The sequence below is a fragment of the Aulonocara stuartgranti genome (assembly GCF_965226115.1).
Source record: "Aulonocara stuartgranti genome assembly, chromosome: 18".
NCBI classification, from domain to species: domain Eukaryota; kingdom Metazoa; phylum Chordata; class Actinopteri; order Cichliformes; family Cichlidae; genus Aulonocara; species Aulonocara stuartgranti.
Window position 1 is genome coordinate 25337592 of NC_138954.1, and position 15306 is coordinate 25352897.

General features: G+C 44.1%; 1 protein-coding gene across 2 annotated transcripts in view; it reads right to left on the reverse strand.

Annotated features, from left to right (window-relative positions):
- Positions 1–11726: 11726 nt before the first annotated feature.
- ephb3a (eph receptor B3a) overlaps positions 11727–15306 on the reverse strand; it is a 38533-nt gene continuing 34953 nt past the window's right edge. For both annotated transcript variants that reach the window (XM_082512416.1, XM_082512417.1), the window contains one exon: positions 11727–13493. In XM_082512416.1, the coding sequence (XP_082368542.1) occupies positions 13382–13493 (112 nt within the window). In that variant the 3' untranslated portion in view covers positions 11727–13381. The remainder of the gene's footprint in view (positions 13494–15306) is intronic.

Sequence of the window (15306 nt, forward strand, 5' to 3'; positions counted from 1 at the left end):
GTTAACTCTACAACAGAGAGCTGAGAGATAACTTCATCATGTACTTGTTCAAACACTGTTGCCTCATATTAAATAGATTTTCTGCGCGGAGCACATTCTCCCCGAGCCTGAGTCTCAAGCCAGTGACGTCTGCTTTCAGACAGTGGTGATTATGCCCATATTTTATATACAGTGTATGTTCTCATGACAATGGTGGCAGAAATGGCACGGCAAAGAAGCAGCAACTTTGGGTTCAGTGTCATTCTCCTCCATTTCAGTATGTGAAAGAGGCCGGGGATTGAACCAGCAATTAATGATAGCTCACCTTTAGGGTATTTTCACACCAATAGTCCATTTCCTCTGGTCCAAGCATCTGCACAAATGAACTGCACCAAGGGGGAAAACAAACCAGAGTTTGACTTAAACAGATTAAATGGGACTGGTGTGAAAACACCCTTAGAGGAACATGAATATCTGCATCAAACAGAGCTGAAACTCATCCATTTCTCCACTATAAGATCATTTGTTTCTCCCCCCAAAAAACATAGATGGACAGTTAAAGCTATTAGCAAAGGAAGCCTATTTCATAAGCACAAAAACACAAAAACTGCACAATAGCAGCATGTGAACATGAGTTATTTTGAGATGAGACCAAATCCCACCTAGACTGATCTGTAGGCAGAAAGTTTCTGTGAAGCGCGAGCTCCAACCAGCCTGCACTAAGGGTATAGTGGTGGAAGAAGGTGGGAACAACAAAGTCTGGTGCTGTTTTTCTTACAGCGGTTTAGGTGAACTTGTATTTATAGATGGAAGCATAAACTCTGAAGTGTTTAAGGATAGCAGCCACACGCTGAAAGAATATTTTCCCTTCCGAGAGAAATTCGAGCCTTAGCTATGGGATTTAGGCCAGAAACGAGATCTGAACCACAAGGAGCATCTATGTGCCGCCATGGATGGAGAAAAATCTGTGTTTGCGGATGCTGCAGTGCGGGTGAGCTGAGGCTTTGTTGACTGAAACGGCTTGATCCCCTGTCCACATGTTTAGTGTTTATATATTTCAGCCCGAACCAAAGTGGTTGACCGAAGGCAGGCATTGCATATTTCTTAAAACTGCACCGCTTGCAATGCTAACGAGGAGTGGAAATTAACACGCAACACCCATGACGAGGGGTGGGCGGATCGATCCAAGTATGGATAGTATCGATGCATCGTTGGTATTGGTATCGGCTTCAATATGCTGTTCCTGTTCATCAGAAGGGAGACACGTCTGCACAAACTCCTCTGCTCTTATGCAGGAACTATAGGAGGGCTGATCGATACCGACACTGGTACTAATATCGGATTGTTACTAGGGCGATATGATCGATACTTTGTTTCTATCCTCCAAGCTTCAGCATACAGCCCACTGAACCCTTTAAAATAAATTATTTTTTGGAAATGAAACGATATACCTCAAGCATGCATAATGAAAAACGTCTGAACCCTTTTGTGTTGACTGTCACCTCTATTTTAATTTATAGCCTACAGCACTTTCAAACCACAGAAGTTGACCCAAAATTCTTTACAGACAGGCACATTTTTGCCCTCCAGGTCTCTAATAACACCCATGTTTCAAAATACATGAAAAGCTTGGTATCAGATCAATTCACCGCTGACTAAAACTGAGCGAGCGCGGTCCAGCGTCGACATAAACCCTCCAGGTCTCTACATCTGTCCCCAGGAGTGACGAGAAGATGTGTATGTCTACATCCCACAAATATTTCCTCACGCTCGCTCCTTTCCTTCATCCCGCACCCCTTAGCCCTTTGTGAGAAACATCAATATCTCTGACAGATGGTAGAAGCACAGCAAGAGTGAGGGAGGGAAAAAAAATAACATCTTCATACAGTCTGACTATTTGTGCCGTGCGCGCATCCTCATCCTGTTTAATTTAAAGCCAAAGAATTTCCATTTCTGTTTGTATAAATGCTAAATGAAGGCCTGCTTCCTCGGTATCCCCCGCTGACTGATGTGAACCGTGGCGGCACATGAGAGTCAGCTCCATCTTAACAAATTCACTTTCCCCCTGTCACGTTAGCTCTAACGACTGACAATTAATGCCGAGGGAAGAGCATGATGCAAGGCGACACGCGTGCGCGGCAGATCGTTAGATTTTGAACGCGTCATCATGCGCTGACATGTTTTGTGTGGCTACTTGTCAGCGGCTGGTATAAAAAGTTGACTCTGACTTGTTGTTGTGAATATGCTGGAGTTTATATGGGCTGCATGATGAATAGCTGGTGTCAGGTGTTACCATGGGGATGATTACTTGAAAGCAGCCAAGGCAGTATAAGCATTTGGGATTTCTAGCCAACCCATCAACTGCTTGGCAGGCCATTTATTTCGAATATACAGGTAGATTCGGGCGATAAGAATCAGCCTGTGTGTGTGTGTGTGTGTTTGTGTCTCTTTGTGATATAGGCAAAAAAAGAAGAAGAAAGAAATGGCACTGAATTTCAAACAGCCTCTTGCCATTTAATTACAAACCCGCAGTGACACCCATCACTGTCAGCATCGGCACCGCTGACCCCGGTAACGGGACGAGACAGTGTGACGCACTGGCTCGTCGCCGCTCTCTGCGCGGATTGCGAGGAAGTGTTTTTGCTCCTTGTCTCTCCTCATCTTTGCAGCGAACTGTAAAGTCGTCCACATGTAGGGGGAAGAGTCCCCGGAGCCAGTCGGCCTCTCGGCCTTCTCACTCTCGGCCTTGTTGCTAACACGCCCCACAGGCCACAACAAAAGCAGCTCTGAAAACAAGCTCTCAAAACTTTGACTGGCAGCCTGGTGATGCGATCCGCCCTGATGCTCCGCGCAGACACTTTGCAGATTCACTGAGATAGGAGTTAAGCTCGGGAACCACCAATCCCTTTTGGTCTTCTTTTCTTTTCTTTGCCAATTTGGGACATCTGCTCTGAGACCACAGCACTGCACACCCCCTCTACGTTTACTCAAAAGCCTAAAGTCGGTCTCTTCCTGCTCTCTCTATCCATAGCCCCTCTCCTCCCCTGGTGGGGGATTTGTGATTCAAACTGGGTTAAGGGACCTAAACCCCTCTATCTCATCGGCAAACATACAAATGCATAATCTGCTCTTTCTTTCCATCCATTCACATGCATGCTAATGATCTCTGCTGGCCTCTCTTTTCACACAGAGCTCACTGCTTCAGGGCTTTGAAACACACACGCCCTGGCAGTCAGATGTGGTCTTTCACATGCTGCATCGGGCTTGGTTTTGTTTGTGTTTTTGTTTTCTTTATGCTGGACAATGGAGATTTGTTACAGTGTTCCCTGTGATGTTTCATCTCATGGCAACGTGACAGCGCAGTCACGGCCTCTCAGTCAAACACACAACTGAGCTGTTAAATGTTAGATCCTTATCCATCACAGATAGCAGCTAACAATTTAGGAAATACAGTTATTTGTTTTTGTGCTTAGATGGAGAAGCTTGTCATCCATGTAGGCCTGCATAAAAACCAAGCAGCAACGCCTGGAGCTAAAAAATTAAGTCCCAGAGTTTTGCTGCACTTCCTCTAGAAGTGAGTCCCATTTACAAGTTAGCAGCATTAAAAAACATGTTTACAGCCCAGTCCAAAAAATGGAGGGTTAAAATTGTCAACATGCCGTGTTCCTTTTGAAGTGGGAAGTCGGAAATCTTGAGTTCCAAGTCAGATTTTCTTTTAGCTAGAAGGCTCTCTCAAGCTGGGAAGCCGCACGACTTTGCTGTTCAGTTCAATTCATTTCGTATAGCGCCAATTCACAACAGTCACTTTATATTGTAAGGTAAAGACCCAACAATTATACAGAGAAAACCCAGATACTACTCCTTATCAGAAAGCACTTGGCAACAGTGGGAAGGAAAAACTCCCTTTAAACAGGAAGAAACCAATCCAAGAGAGCTGCAATAATACTGGGCAGGGAGTGTTGTTAAGTGAACACAACAGTTATTGTGTTGCATTATGAGTGGATGAATCACTTTAGCCTGCTAGCTTGTGGACTCTAAAACCAAGTGGGTTATATTACAGTGGCATTGTATTGTCAATGTCTTATATAAAGTATATCAAAAAGTCATAAAACATCTACTGATTATATTTTTATTCATGTAATGTAACAGGAACCTTTACTTTTACAGTTAAACGCAGTTAAAGTTGTGTTATTTTTAGGTTTTAGAACCTATATGTCACCTGTAATTTAACATTTATTTTGAAAGTCTTTAAAAAATGATAAAGCATGGTTCTGTCTTTTACTTTCCAATTTCTAGTATGCCCGGCAGCTTCAACATCCTTTGCCCAGTATGTCCACTATCCCTCCTCTGCACATGCACACATAATGGTAACCTTCCGGGCTTACGAAGAAATAAGTAACATAATAGGAGCCTTATTTGTTTATCTTGCCAGATGGAAAAGATACTTGACTTCAACATGTAGCTGCACTTAAAACAGCATGCACTCGTTTTTTACTGTGCATGCAGAATATTGTGTGGCAATTGAAGTATCTAGTTTTCCTGCCAAGCTAGGGTGAATAAAGCGTCACACGTAACAGACACAATCAACTTTCTGCTAGAGAGTGAATAAGTCTGAAAATGTTTAATACGGCACAGCTTTAAACTGCAGCGATTTATCCCCAATCCCTCCTCATCCTTTACATTTCCTCCGCTCCTAAGTCTTCCCTCACTCCCTTCCTCCTCCTGACCTCGTTCGCCAGCTCTGATTCCCTTCAAACTGTGGCGGCTGTGGCCCAGAGATCAGCAGCCCTGGCAGCAACAGTAGTGGAACGGGGGTGGTGATTGTGGAGGTGGCGAGAGAATGGGAGGGGGGGTTAGCAGCTAGCAGGCACTTTTCTAATGCACATGCATCCCGTCCTTCAAACCCAACAGGGTACTGACACCCGTTAATCAATGGCTGGGGCTTCAGAGGCCATTTAATGGCTCACACTGCAGAGATAGAGCCAGAGACTGGCAGAGGTGGGGAAGCCTTTCTGTGCACAAAATGCACTGTCATGCTAATCACCCGTCCCTGCAACACTGAGGGCTTTTATAGGGAAAGTGCTGGGAGGTAAAGGCGAAATTGGAAAGCATTATTTACTATCCCAGATGTGCATGTGTGTGTACGTGTGAGAGTTTCTGTGTAGCTCTTTTTTAATTAAATGTGAACAAATCATTTGAGGGGAAAATTGAATATTTCTGTAATGAGATATTCTGCAGCTCCCCATATATTTTTCATTAGGTGCGAGGCTGCAGCTCAGATTACAGTTGCATTTAGCGCCAGCTGCTTTGCAGAAATGTTCAGATATAATGGGCTACTTGAAGACCAGGGTGAGGGATTATCTTTAACAAGATTACAATAATCTGGTTACAAGAAATGTTAAACGTAATCCATTAATTTGGATTAAAAGAAGACGAATGTCACATAACTTTATAGCTTTATAATGAGTTTCAGATTTCAGTGTTAAATTGTGGGCAGATTGGGAAATTCTGTTCATTTTCTAAAGGTTCTTAATGATGAATTAGTGTCTATCAGTACGGAAAATTTCATGCCTAGTAATACTGTTGAAATACGGAATGTGTTGCCGAGGCATTTTTTCATTTTAATAATAAAATATAACTGCAGCTATCAAACAGACCTTTAAGGATTTTTCTTATTTTCTGTCATACACAGTCAAGTGAAAAAGAAAGTCCTTCACAAGACTCTATGAAGTGAAAAACTAACTACACCCGACTGCTTTCATAGGAATTAAGATGGTAAGTAGCAGCCAGGTGCTGCTACTGTGAACACCTCAATAAAAGCAAAAGTTGTGTGGTCTGGAGCATTCAGGTTTGTAAGGTCACAATCTTTGCCGGAGCAGACATCCCAGCAAATTCCCAGCAAAACCCAGAGTAACATCTCAGACTTTCCAGGCCTCAGTTAGCATGTTGAATGTTAAAGTTCATGACAGTACAATTAGAAAAACGCTGAATGTGTACAGCTTGTTTGAAAAGGCTGCCAGGAAAAAACATCTTGTCTCTAAAAGAACATGGCAGCACAGCTTAGGTTTGCAAAGTCACATCTGAAAACCCCCCCACAAGACTTCTGAAAGAATATCTTTCAGACAGAGAAGACCAAAGTGGAGATATGTATAGCACCATAGCACCATTTGTATGTATAGCACCATATTTAGAGAAAGCCAAACACATCATATCAGCACAATGGTCTCATGCCAACTATCATGCACGGTGGGGGAGGAGTGATGGAGTTTGTCTTGCAGCCACAGGACATGGGCACCTTGCAGCAATTGCATGCACTCCTCTGTGCTGATGTTTTGCAGACACGTGGCTGCTAACCACTAGGGTTGCCAACCGTCCCTTAAAATACGGAATCGTCCCGTATTTAGAAACAAAAGTACACGTCCCGTATTGAGCTAATAAGGGACGCACTTTGTCCCGTAATACAGTGAGAATCAAAAGTAGTCTATAAATGTTTATGGAATTAACGCTTTGTTGGAAAGCATAATTCCCAGCCCCTCTCCTGCTTTGTGACCAATGAGCTGACAGCACACTTATGACAATTCGAGTATGACAATTCAGATTACCGCTCATCTCATTGGTCGATGAAAGGTCGCTTACGGAGAAAATACCGGAAGACAACAGATGACCACAACAAGAAGCATGGCCAACAGGGAAACAAACGCCGACACGGCGGTGCAAGTCTCGGACGACAGTACACCTAAAGCTGGGCAGACACTGTGCGATTTTTTCAGTCACGTTATTCAGCTCCTGCTCAAACTGCACGATTGACTCGCAGGGGTTAGAAGTTGATAGGTCACGATGCAGAGTCTCACACTATACGGCCCGATGCTCTGATGCGACCTGAGTGCTCACACTGTGCCTCCATAACATGAAGGTTATAACAGAAAATCTGTCGCTCTGTCTTTCACTCACACAGACACACAAACCACCACCATCAACTTTGCTAAATTGCTAATGAAAAACATGATCGGGCAGCTGTGATTGAGCAGCAGTGTAGATCCAACTATTTTCACGGTTGTTGTGGTCGTGATAATTTTGTGATGCCACATCGAAAAGGCTCGGATGAGCTTTCCAAAGTTCTACAAGTTGTGCCTCCATCACTTGTGTCCAGATCACACGCTGCACAGCCGTGCTGCTCCGTCTTTTTCACCGACGTTTACGTGTTTGCGCGTGAGCAGTGTGAGCGGCTCACGAGCGATTGATGATCGGGAGCTGCTCGAGGTGTTAATCGCTTCTCGTTACCCCACGTATACTACACGATGCACGATGAAGGCCAAAATCTGGCCGATCACCAAATCGGTCGCACGACTCAAAAATCGTCTGAAAATGGGCCAAAAATCGCACAGTGTAAGCCCAGCATTAGAGCAGCAATGTTTGTTCGCTCAGAGAAAGAAAAATAGGCTGCAAAAGTACTGGGAGGAATGGGAAAAGGGAAACACCTGGCTGGGAAAATACACCATAACACCTTTAAAGCGCACTGCACTGTGTGCCGGCGCACTTTTTCCATAGGCATGCTTCTAGTGGTGGGCACATGAAGAACATGAGGGGCGTGAAAGCTCGGGGAACCCTTAACCAATTTCTTGTCCACCAGGCCACGGCAGAAGCAGATATGGTATGTAAACACTGGTTTGTTGTTTAAACCCTCTGGTTAAGGTTAATATGGGCATGTGCAGTGAATATCAGCGCTATGTGGCCAGAAGTGTGATAATATAACTTATTTTGTGTAATAAACAACTGCAAGGATAGATGATTACAACAAATAGATCACTAATACATAAAAGTAATACATAGATGAATAATGATGATGAGTTATGATGCGTAATCATGGGAACAAGTGGGTTTACAAACCTGATTAGCTTTAGAAAAGCTGAAATAATACCTCAACTGAAGCCAGTTGTACTAAATGCACTAAATGTGCACAGTTACAAGAATGATTTTGTTCTATTGTTTTCTATTAATTTATATAATTTTAAGTTAAGCAGGACAGAGTTCTTTTAAAGAAAGATTTACTTATATCCTCAAAAGCTAAGCATGACAGGCTTCTGTTTAAGAAAGAGACCTGTTTTACTGTGTTAATGTTGTCATTTTGAGCTAAAAATAAATGGCTAAATGATCATTTGTTTCCCATATGGTCATATCACAAAGAATATGCATCTGCTTAAATCAAATTCAAGTCAAATGGTTAAAAAATAATTTCACACACAAAAAAAAGAGCTACCACAATGGGAAGGGTGAAGACAACTGGGTTGCCCGGCCCTGGCCACGAGGTGTCCCTTATTTATTCTTCAGGGAGTTGGCAACCCTACTAACCACATGAGACTAACTTCTGTCACGCAGGTCTTGTGACCAGTCCATGACTATCTGGCAACCACATGTTGCTGGGAAAAAAATATGTATTCTCCAGCTGGGTGGTAAAATCTGTCTTGGGTTTAGTTGCTAGCATATTGCTGTGGTCATAGTTTGAATGGTAGTGAGTCTTATCTACAAACATCCAGCTGCTCTTCGAGGTGCAGTGAAACTGTGGAGAGCATTTGCCTTCAACACATTTTTAAAACACTTTAAAGACAAACCTCAATTTCTGGTCTGTGTTGGGGTTTTTCAAGCTTTGCTATTGCTCGGCTAGTAGTTAGCAAGCATTTGCAGACAATCATGACAAATTACAGGGATATTACAGGCAGCCATTGCAAACTGCTAGCAACCAAGTCAATAAGCAGGAGGTTTTTAGTGCAGCACCTTTTTTTGCAACCAATTTCACTCACCGACAGTCAGAAACCTCAAGAAACCACCGCCAGGAAGTCGGGAAATACATATTTTTCCCTAGCAACCGGTCCTTGTATTACGTCTAGTATGGGTGATGACTCTTGAGCAACGAGCGCATGACGTAACGTGAGAAACTTCAATACCAAAGTATGTGAGGCCATCTGCTCGACAGATAAAGCTTGACTGCAAGTGGGTCATGCATCAGGACAATAGTCCCAAGCACAGCAGCAAATCTGCAACAGCCCAGTCAAACTCCAGACTTTAACCTGTCTGAAATGCTGCAGTGGAACTTTAAGAGAGCAGTGCATGAATAAATGCAAATTCCAAAGATGTGTGACACTAAGAAAGTAATACAAAAAAAACTGCTGCTGTGAAAACTTCCCTTTTCACATGGCTGCTATAATCTTAGAATAGTTGATGTTCATGATAAAAATATCCAGAGCTTGACATAATGATCTTAGCATGTGTACAAGTAATCGCTGTGAATGAAAGCTCTAATTGTGCCATCTCAGACATTTTTTTCTACTTTTGGATCTGTATGATGTCAGTAAGAGCACATATCCCTTATATGGTCATATCAGAAGCCCCGCCCACCTCCAGTTCTGTTTTGTTTACTAGGAGCAGTCAATCAGAGGCAAGTCTGAAAGTCACCAAGACTCAGTGTGAGATAAGAGATATGAGATTTTGCTCTGTAAATCATGTAAAGCTCTTCATAATAGGCCCCCTTGAATTTTTTATTGCAGATGGTGGTGCACATTAATAATATGGACATGGATTAGTCAAATCTACTACTGCATGATATATATATGTACATACAAACAGGATATAGCTAATCCGTTTAACTATATAATTTGAAAAAATCAAATCAAAGCCAGTTTTAGTATAAAGAATATATATATATAAATTTTGGGGAGATGAAAAGTTCTTTTTTTCCTTGACTATCATATATAATTAATGCAGCACATCCCGTGCTTCGTGTCAGTCTTACGCCAACTATCTTATCCTCTTGCACCCATTCCTTCATTTCGCTCGCTTTACACCCTTGACACTCTGCTGTACAGTATCAATTAAAATAGAGCCCGTTTTACATCCAAATGGCTGCTGAAAAGACTTTGATTTCCGTTTGTGCTTGCGGTGCAGAGATGCAGAAATTCCTCCACGCAGAGAGTGTGAAGAAACAGCCAGCAACAACTCGTTAAAAAGCCCGAGATTTCGTCTTCTTTTTTTGTCCTTTGTGTGCGTCTCCTCACAGTTTTGGCTTAGTGCTGCATGCGCTTCACCATAAAGAGGGTAGTTTTCCATTGATGAGCCGGCGCAGGCGGCTTCACCACCACCAGCAGCAGCAGCAGCAGCAGCAAGCAACAGCAAATCACTGCTCTGTTAAAAGGCCCTGATGCGTAGCAAACACTCCTGCCAAGCCGCCTCGCTCCAAATCTGCCTGCTTGCAGACCCCCTGTAATTGGAGGCATTAAACTTGCTTTGGACAGGATGGCAAATGAGTGCTTTGAGCTTGGAAGAGAACTGACTGCTGCATTCAGAAGGGCTACAGCAGTAGATGCAGCTAAATCTGACTAATCGCTGCCAATCCAGCAGATCTGAGCGTGAGCGACGCGGGCGTGTTTGTAGTGAGCCTGTGTGTTTGTGTGTGTGTGTGTTATTTTCATGTCTTCTGTGGGTCCTGTCTTGGCTGGTGTTCTCGTGTGATTATATACATCCAGTATAACGGCTGGGCTGGTGTTAATCTTTCAGTAATCGTTGGGATCGCTGCGGCGACGCAGCGATTTGATGTTGAACCGCAGACGGTCGGGGTTAGTGATGAGCAGCGAGCAGCCTGCGAAATAAAAACCTGCCTGTCATCCTGCCACCGCTTCCTCGGCTCCCCCCCCCTCCCCTCCACGGAGCACGCTCATTAAAATCTCTGTGAGGAAGCGTTTCAGCTGATGGTACAACAAATCCAGATATTTTCCTTTAGGTTTGCTGCCGTCCTGCGTCGTCTATCAGGGCCCCGCAGCAGCTCTGCTGTGATTGGAAGGGACGTGAAGGCTGGTTTATAGTGAGCAGCAGGCTGAAGCGGCCTGCAAAAACTGGAAACGCTTCAAAGGTTTTGATGATAAACAGGATGCAAATTCTCACTTTTGACACCGTGTCAGATCTCAGATGTAGCGGTGAAAACCAAGAGACCGTGATTAAAAGCAAGGCCCCCCCCAAATGCAGCTTCCCCCCGACAGACTTCCTCCTCTGCAGGCCCGTGTGCAGAACACTGCTCCCCAAGGTCGGGCATTTCTATTTCTTTGTTTTCCTTTTTTGATGTATCCATAAAAACCCCACCACAAAGCATCTATCTACCTTATCTACCTGAGAATCTGACACACTTGATAAATGCCACGGGGCTGTGTGTTGACTGCTGTGTGCACATCCTGTGGGAGCTGCAGAGATGATTAGAGAACATGTGGAGAACACGGCAGCAGTCTTCCCTTTGGTGGCTGATCATACAGCAGCAGCCTGAGCTGTGAGTCAGAGATGGTTAAGTATGAACCCCCCGACAGTCGAGCTTCCTCTCAGTCAATAAAAACAGTGGGTGACAGCTTCACTCAACCGCGGCAGTACGCAGGGACCTGGTTTGTGTCCTGGCAGACAGATTAAAGCCAAATAACGCTGACATTTGGTGTGAAGCCAGATTAACTTTGCCTCCTTGAAGCCTCTCCAGCAGCAACAGAGACTGCAAAATCCCCAGAATAGTCCTGTGGTCTCGCTAATTGGCGAGCTGTGCGGACGGGGCTTTGATTAATCTTAAATCTTAATGAGTTCATCCAAAGCCGCTGTGATATTCCGACCGAGGAGGTAAAACACGCTCGCTTCTCGCCTAGTTTCATCCCACGGCTGGATGAGAGGAGGCCGGGAACTTCGGCCTAGTGAACCCACGGAGAAATCAAAGAGAATACCAGAGATCCATTTAATAATTTATTTGCATATGATTATCGTAAAAATACTGAAAGAGAAATGCTTATTTTTGTTCTAGTTTTTCTGGCAAATTTTTTTCTTCTTTACAATCTAATACACCTTTACTTGCACAGGAAAAAAAAAAAAGAGTCTGCCCTAACAGACACATTTTCTTTCAGCGTGACATATAGTTTCAGATATTTAATGACCATTTAACTGTAATTTTCCTCTATTTGTCTGCTCCTCAACATTAAACAAACAAGCATATAAACGAGGGTCATAGAGAGGCCAAAGTCAGGTCAGATAGTTGTAAATGCCGAGCAGGTTGGTCTAATACAAATATAGTGTTATATACAGGCAGTCGTTTTAATAGGAAACTGCGCTGAGAGCCGGCGTGCTGGAGAAAACACGTGAGGAGAGATGAACCAGCGAGCGGTCGATTTTACATCCGTGTTTGTAGGTCTGGTCGCTATTAAGGTCACCAAGCTATCATCTGGATAACGACCTTTTAGATTCACACTGACCTGCAACACCAGAGTTTAATGTACAACACAGCATTACCACAGGCGCTTTTAATTTGAGGAAAAAAAAATCCCCAAATCCAACAACAACCAAAAACAAAATGAAAAGACAGGCCCTTGAACATGTCTGCTCAGTGGGTTTAAAGGTAATGTACTCTGTGTGAGCAGAACTATTGATTCCTAATTCACCCATTCATGTCTGTCTGCTTTGTTTATGTCAGAAAACAAGTGATTAAAAAAAAAAAGAAGGTAAGTCCAGGTAGGAATCACCTCTTCGCCAGATAATAAGTTAGCATTCAAAACAATGCGTCCGTGAGTCAAACAAGATTAAGAAAAAACGTGGACATTAAAGCCCATCCAGCAAGATGCCGACAAAGCAACAGTTAAGGAGGACCGTTATTCATCCTTTTCTCGTGAAGACGTTTCCACTTTGGCATGCACATGACGTGTCCCGCACAGTGTCAGCTACGCCTCCCCTCGGACCGAGAGAGAGACGGTGTGAAGACTCGGATGCTTTGTACAGGTTTTGTAACGTCTCCCGTTACACACGGAAGACGGTTTTTAAGAGGAAGCGGATGAAAAGTGTGTAGTTCTTTTTTCTTGTTTTACAGGAAAAAATAAGAATAATAAAATTTGCAAAATGAATGAACATATTTGGTTGGGTTTTTTTTCTTTTAAAAAGAAAAGGAATCGCTGATTGGAGAGATGGTCCACAGCTGTCTTTGAGCTGGTTTTAAGCAAACGATTGCTTTATCTTGGCACTGTTGCATCATCTGCATGAAATTGCCCGCCCTGTCCTCAGTCGGAGGGTGAAGAGAAGGAAAAGACTGATTCCCCAACCAGCAGAAAACACATGCAGACATGCAAACACAACCTGAGAGGGAGCAATAAGAAGTCTGGCTTTATGTCAACAGTCACAAATCCACAAGTGTCAAGTAATGAACACACACACTGGAATGGAGAGTTCTCTTTAAACAGACACTGAGTCTCCAGTGGGAAAGAAATCTCCAGATTGGTCCTCTTTCGCTGTGTCGCCGGAGCTTCCATCCTTTTCATTTACTTCTTCTTCTTTTTTTAAATTTATTTTACATCAGTTCTTCGTCTCAAGAGTTTTTAGGTAGTTTTTAGCTAGTCCTTCCAGCTCACACCCTGATCGGGAGAGTTTGGCTCATCTGTTGCCGAATGATTTCCTGACTGTTGTCCGGACTCTTCCTGTTGTGTCCCGGCAGCGTTCCTCCCAGCCGCAGCAGGTCCCTGCCAACACAAAGCCACACAGGTCAGCGCCAAGTTCACGGCCACTTTAAACAAAAGGTGCAACTCATTATCGCGCCACTAAGTGCTCTCGCTGAAGGTGGATAAAGGCCTAATCCATCTTGGTGTCAAGCGTAGCTAAATTCTGCAGAGTCTATACACTTAAATCTCCTGGTTATGGACAATGAAAAAATACAGCGCCAGGAGAATGAGCTCAAAATTGCTGATCCGGAGATTCATCTGCTATAAACAGCATCCAACTCAAATGCCAAGCCTGAATCTATTCATCGCATTTCCAGTTTTAATAAAAGTTCAACACATTTCTCGGCTATCTTGGAAAAAGCCCCGCGAGCCTCCGAGTGTCCTTTGTTCCTCGGCCAGTGTCCTTGTTTTTAAGGCCCTCGTGGCACAAGATACTCCACAGATAGCGCCGCATCTCATATCCTCTCTCTCCCTCCGTTATCTGCCCCGACATCACTGAGCAGCCAATGGCAGGTGAGCAGCAGCGAGCGTTCCGACGGCTCGCGCGCGCACGCGCAAACACGGGAGACGCTCTCTAAATCATGCTCTGACAACATGATCCGTTCCCTCTCCTCCTCTTCCTCCTGCTCCTTCTCCATCTATATCTCTAGCTGCTGCATACAGATGAGGCCATAAATTAATCATTGGCATGTCATCGGAACACAACAACAGCACAACATGCATACACACACACACACACACCCATTGCCTTCCTATTTGCTCATCACAGCATTGGGTGCACCCTCCCCTGATGCATTAAAAAGCTCATTAGCAACCTAATTAAACACATTCCTCTCTTTTAGCTTCTCCTCAATCTCCCTTATTACTCACACTTCATCACCTCCTGCTTTTCCACATCAGCAGCTCTGGCTGCTGTCTGTCCTATCACCTACATTCCAGCATCCAGCCAAGTATAGGGGGAATTAAACTGAGGTCAGCCATTACATTTCCACACACAATTAGCTTCGCCGAGCCCAAATCCTGGCATAAGAATCGCCCTTGGGGCTCAGCGTTAGAGTGAAATTGTGAGCCAAGAAGCTGGCATCAGACCTGGATCCTCTGCGTACAATTTCTGCCTCATGTGACTCTGAAACAGGGTGCCATCGCCGACGTCAGAGGCAGGGGCTCGAGGACGTGTGCTCGTTTCGTTACGCATCGGTTAAGATGTAGGGATCTGGTACGTCTTAAAAGAAGTACTAATCATTAAAATTCAACAGTGAGAACAAGCTCGAAATCGAAGACGGGCGCCTACGAGTAAGCGAAATCTTTACACGTCCACGGGAAATGTCAGAGTCCGCTGTTTGCTCGCAAAGGCCTTCAGCTCAAAGAGGCATCCTCCAAGTCCCCCAAAAGCATAAAACAAAACCGAAGCCAACAAGCATGAACCCTGTTGTGCCTTTCCTTAGGCCAGCCATAATTTTCTTTACTGTGACATCTCATTCCCACAACCCAGAGGCGCGGCGCTGCACCAGTCTTCATCCTGCACTTCACAGCCGTCATATGCATTACAGAGGACAATTTCGCACAAGGTGAAAGAGAAGGAATTGCATCACTGCTTCCTTGTGTTTGCACTATTTCTGCTCTTATTGCAGAAAGACCTCAAAAGCATTTTATGCCTCGGTTATACATCAGGTGCCAAGTCTGCCACAACACAGCTGGTATTATTTCTAATTAGAGTCCATGCTTCTGCATTTACTGTAAACTCTGGCTGCTGCTGCTGTGACCCAGGAATCCTCAAAACGGACACGAGCTGGATTCTAAATTTGCAGCCCCAAACACTCGTTTAGAACTTCCT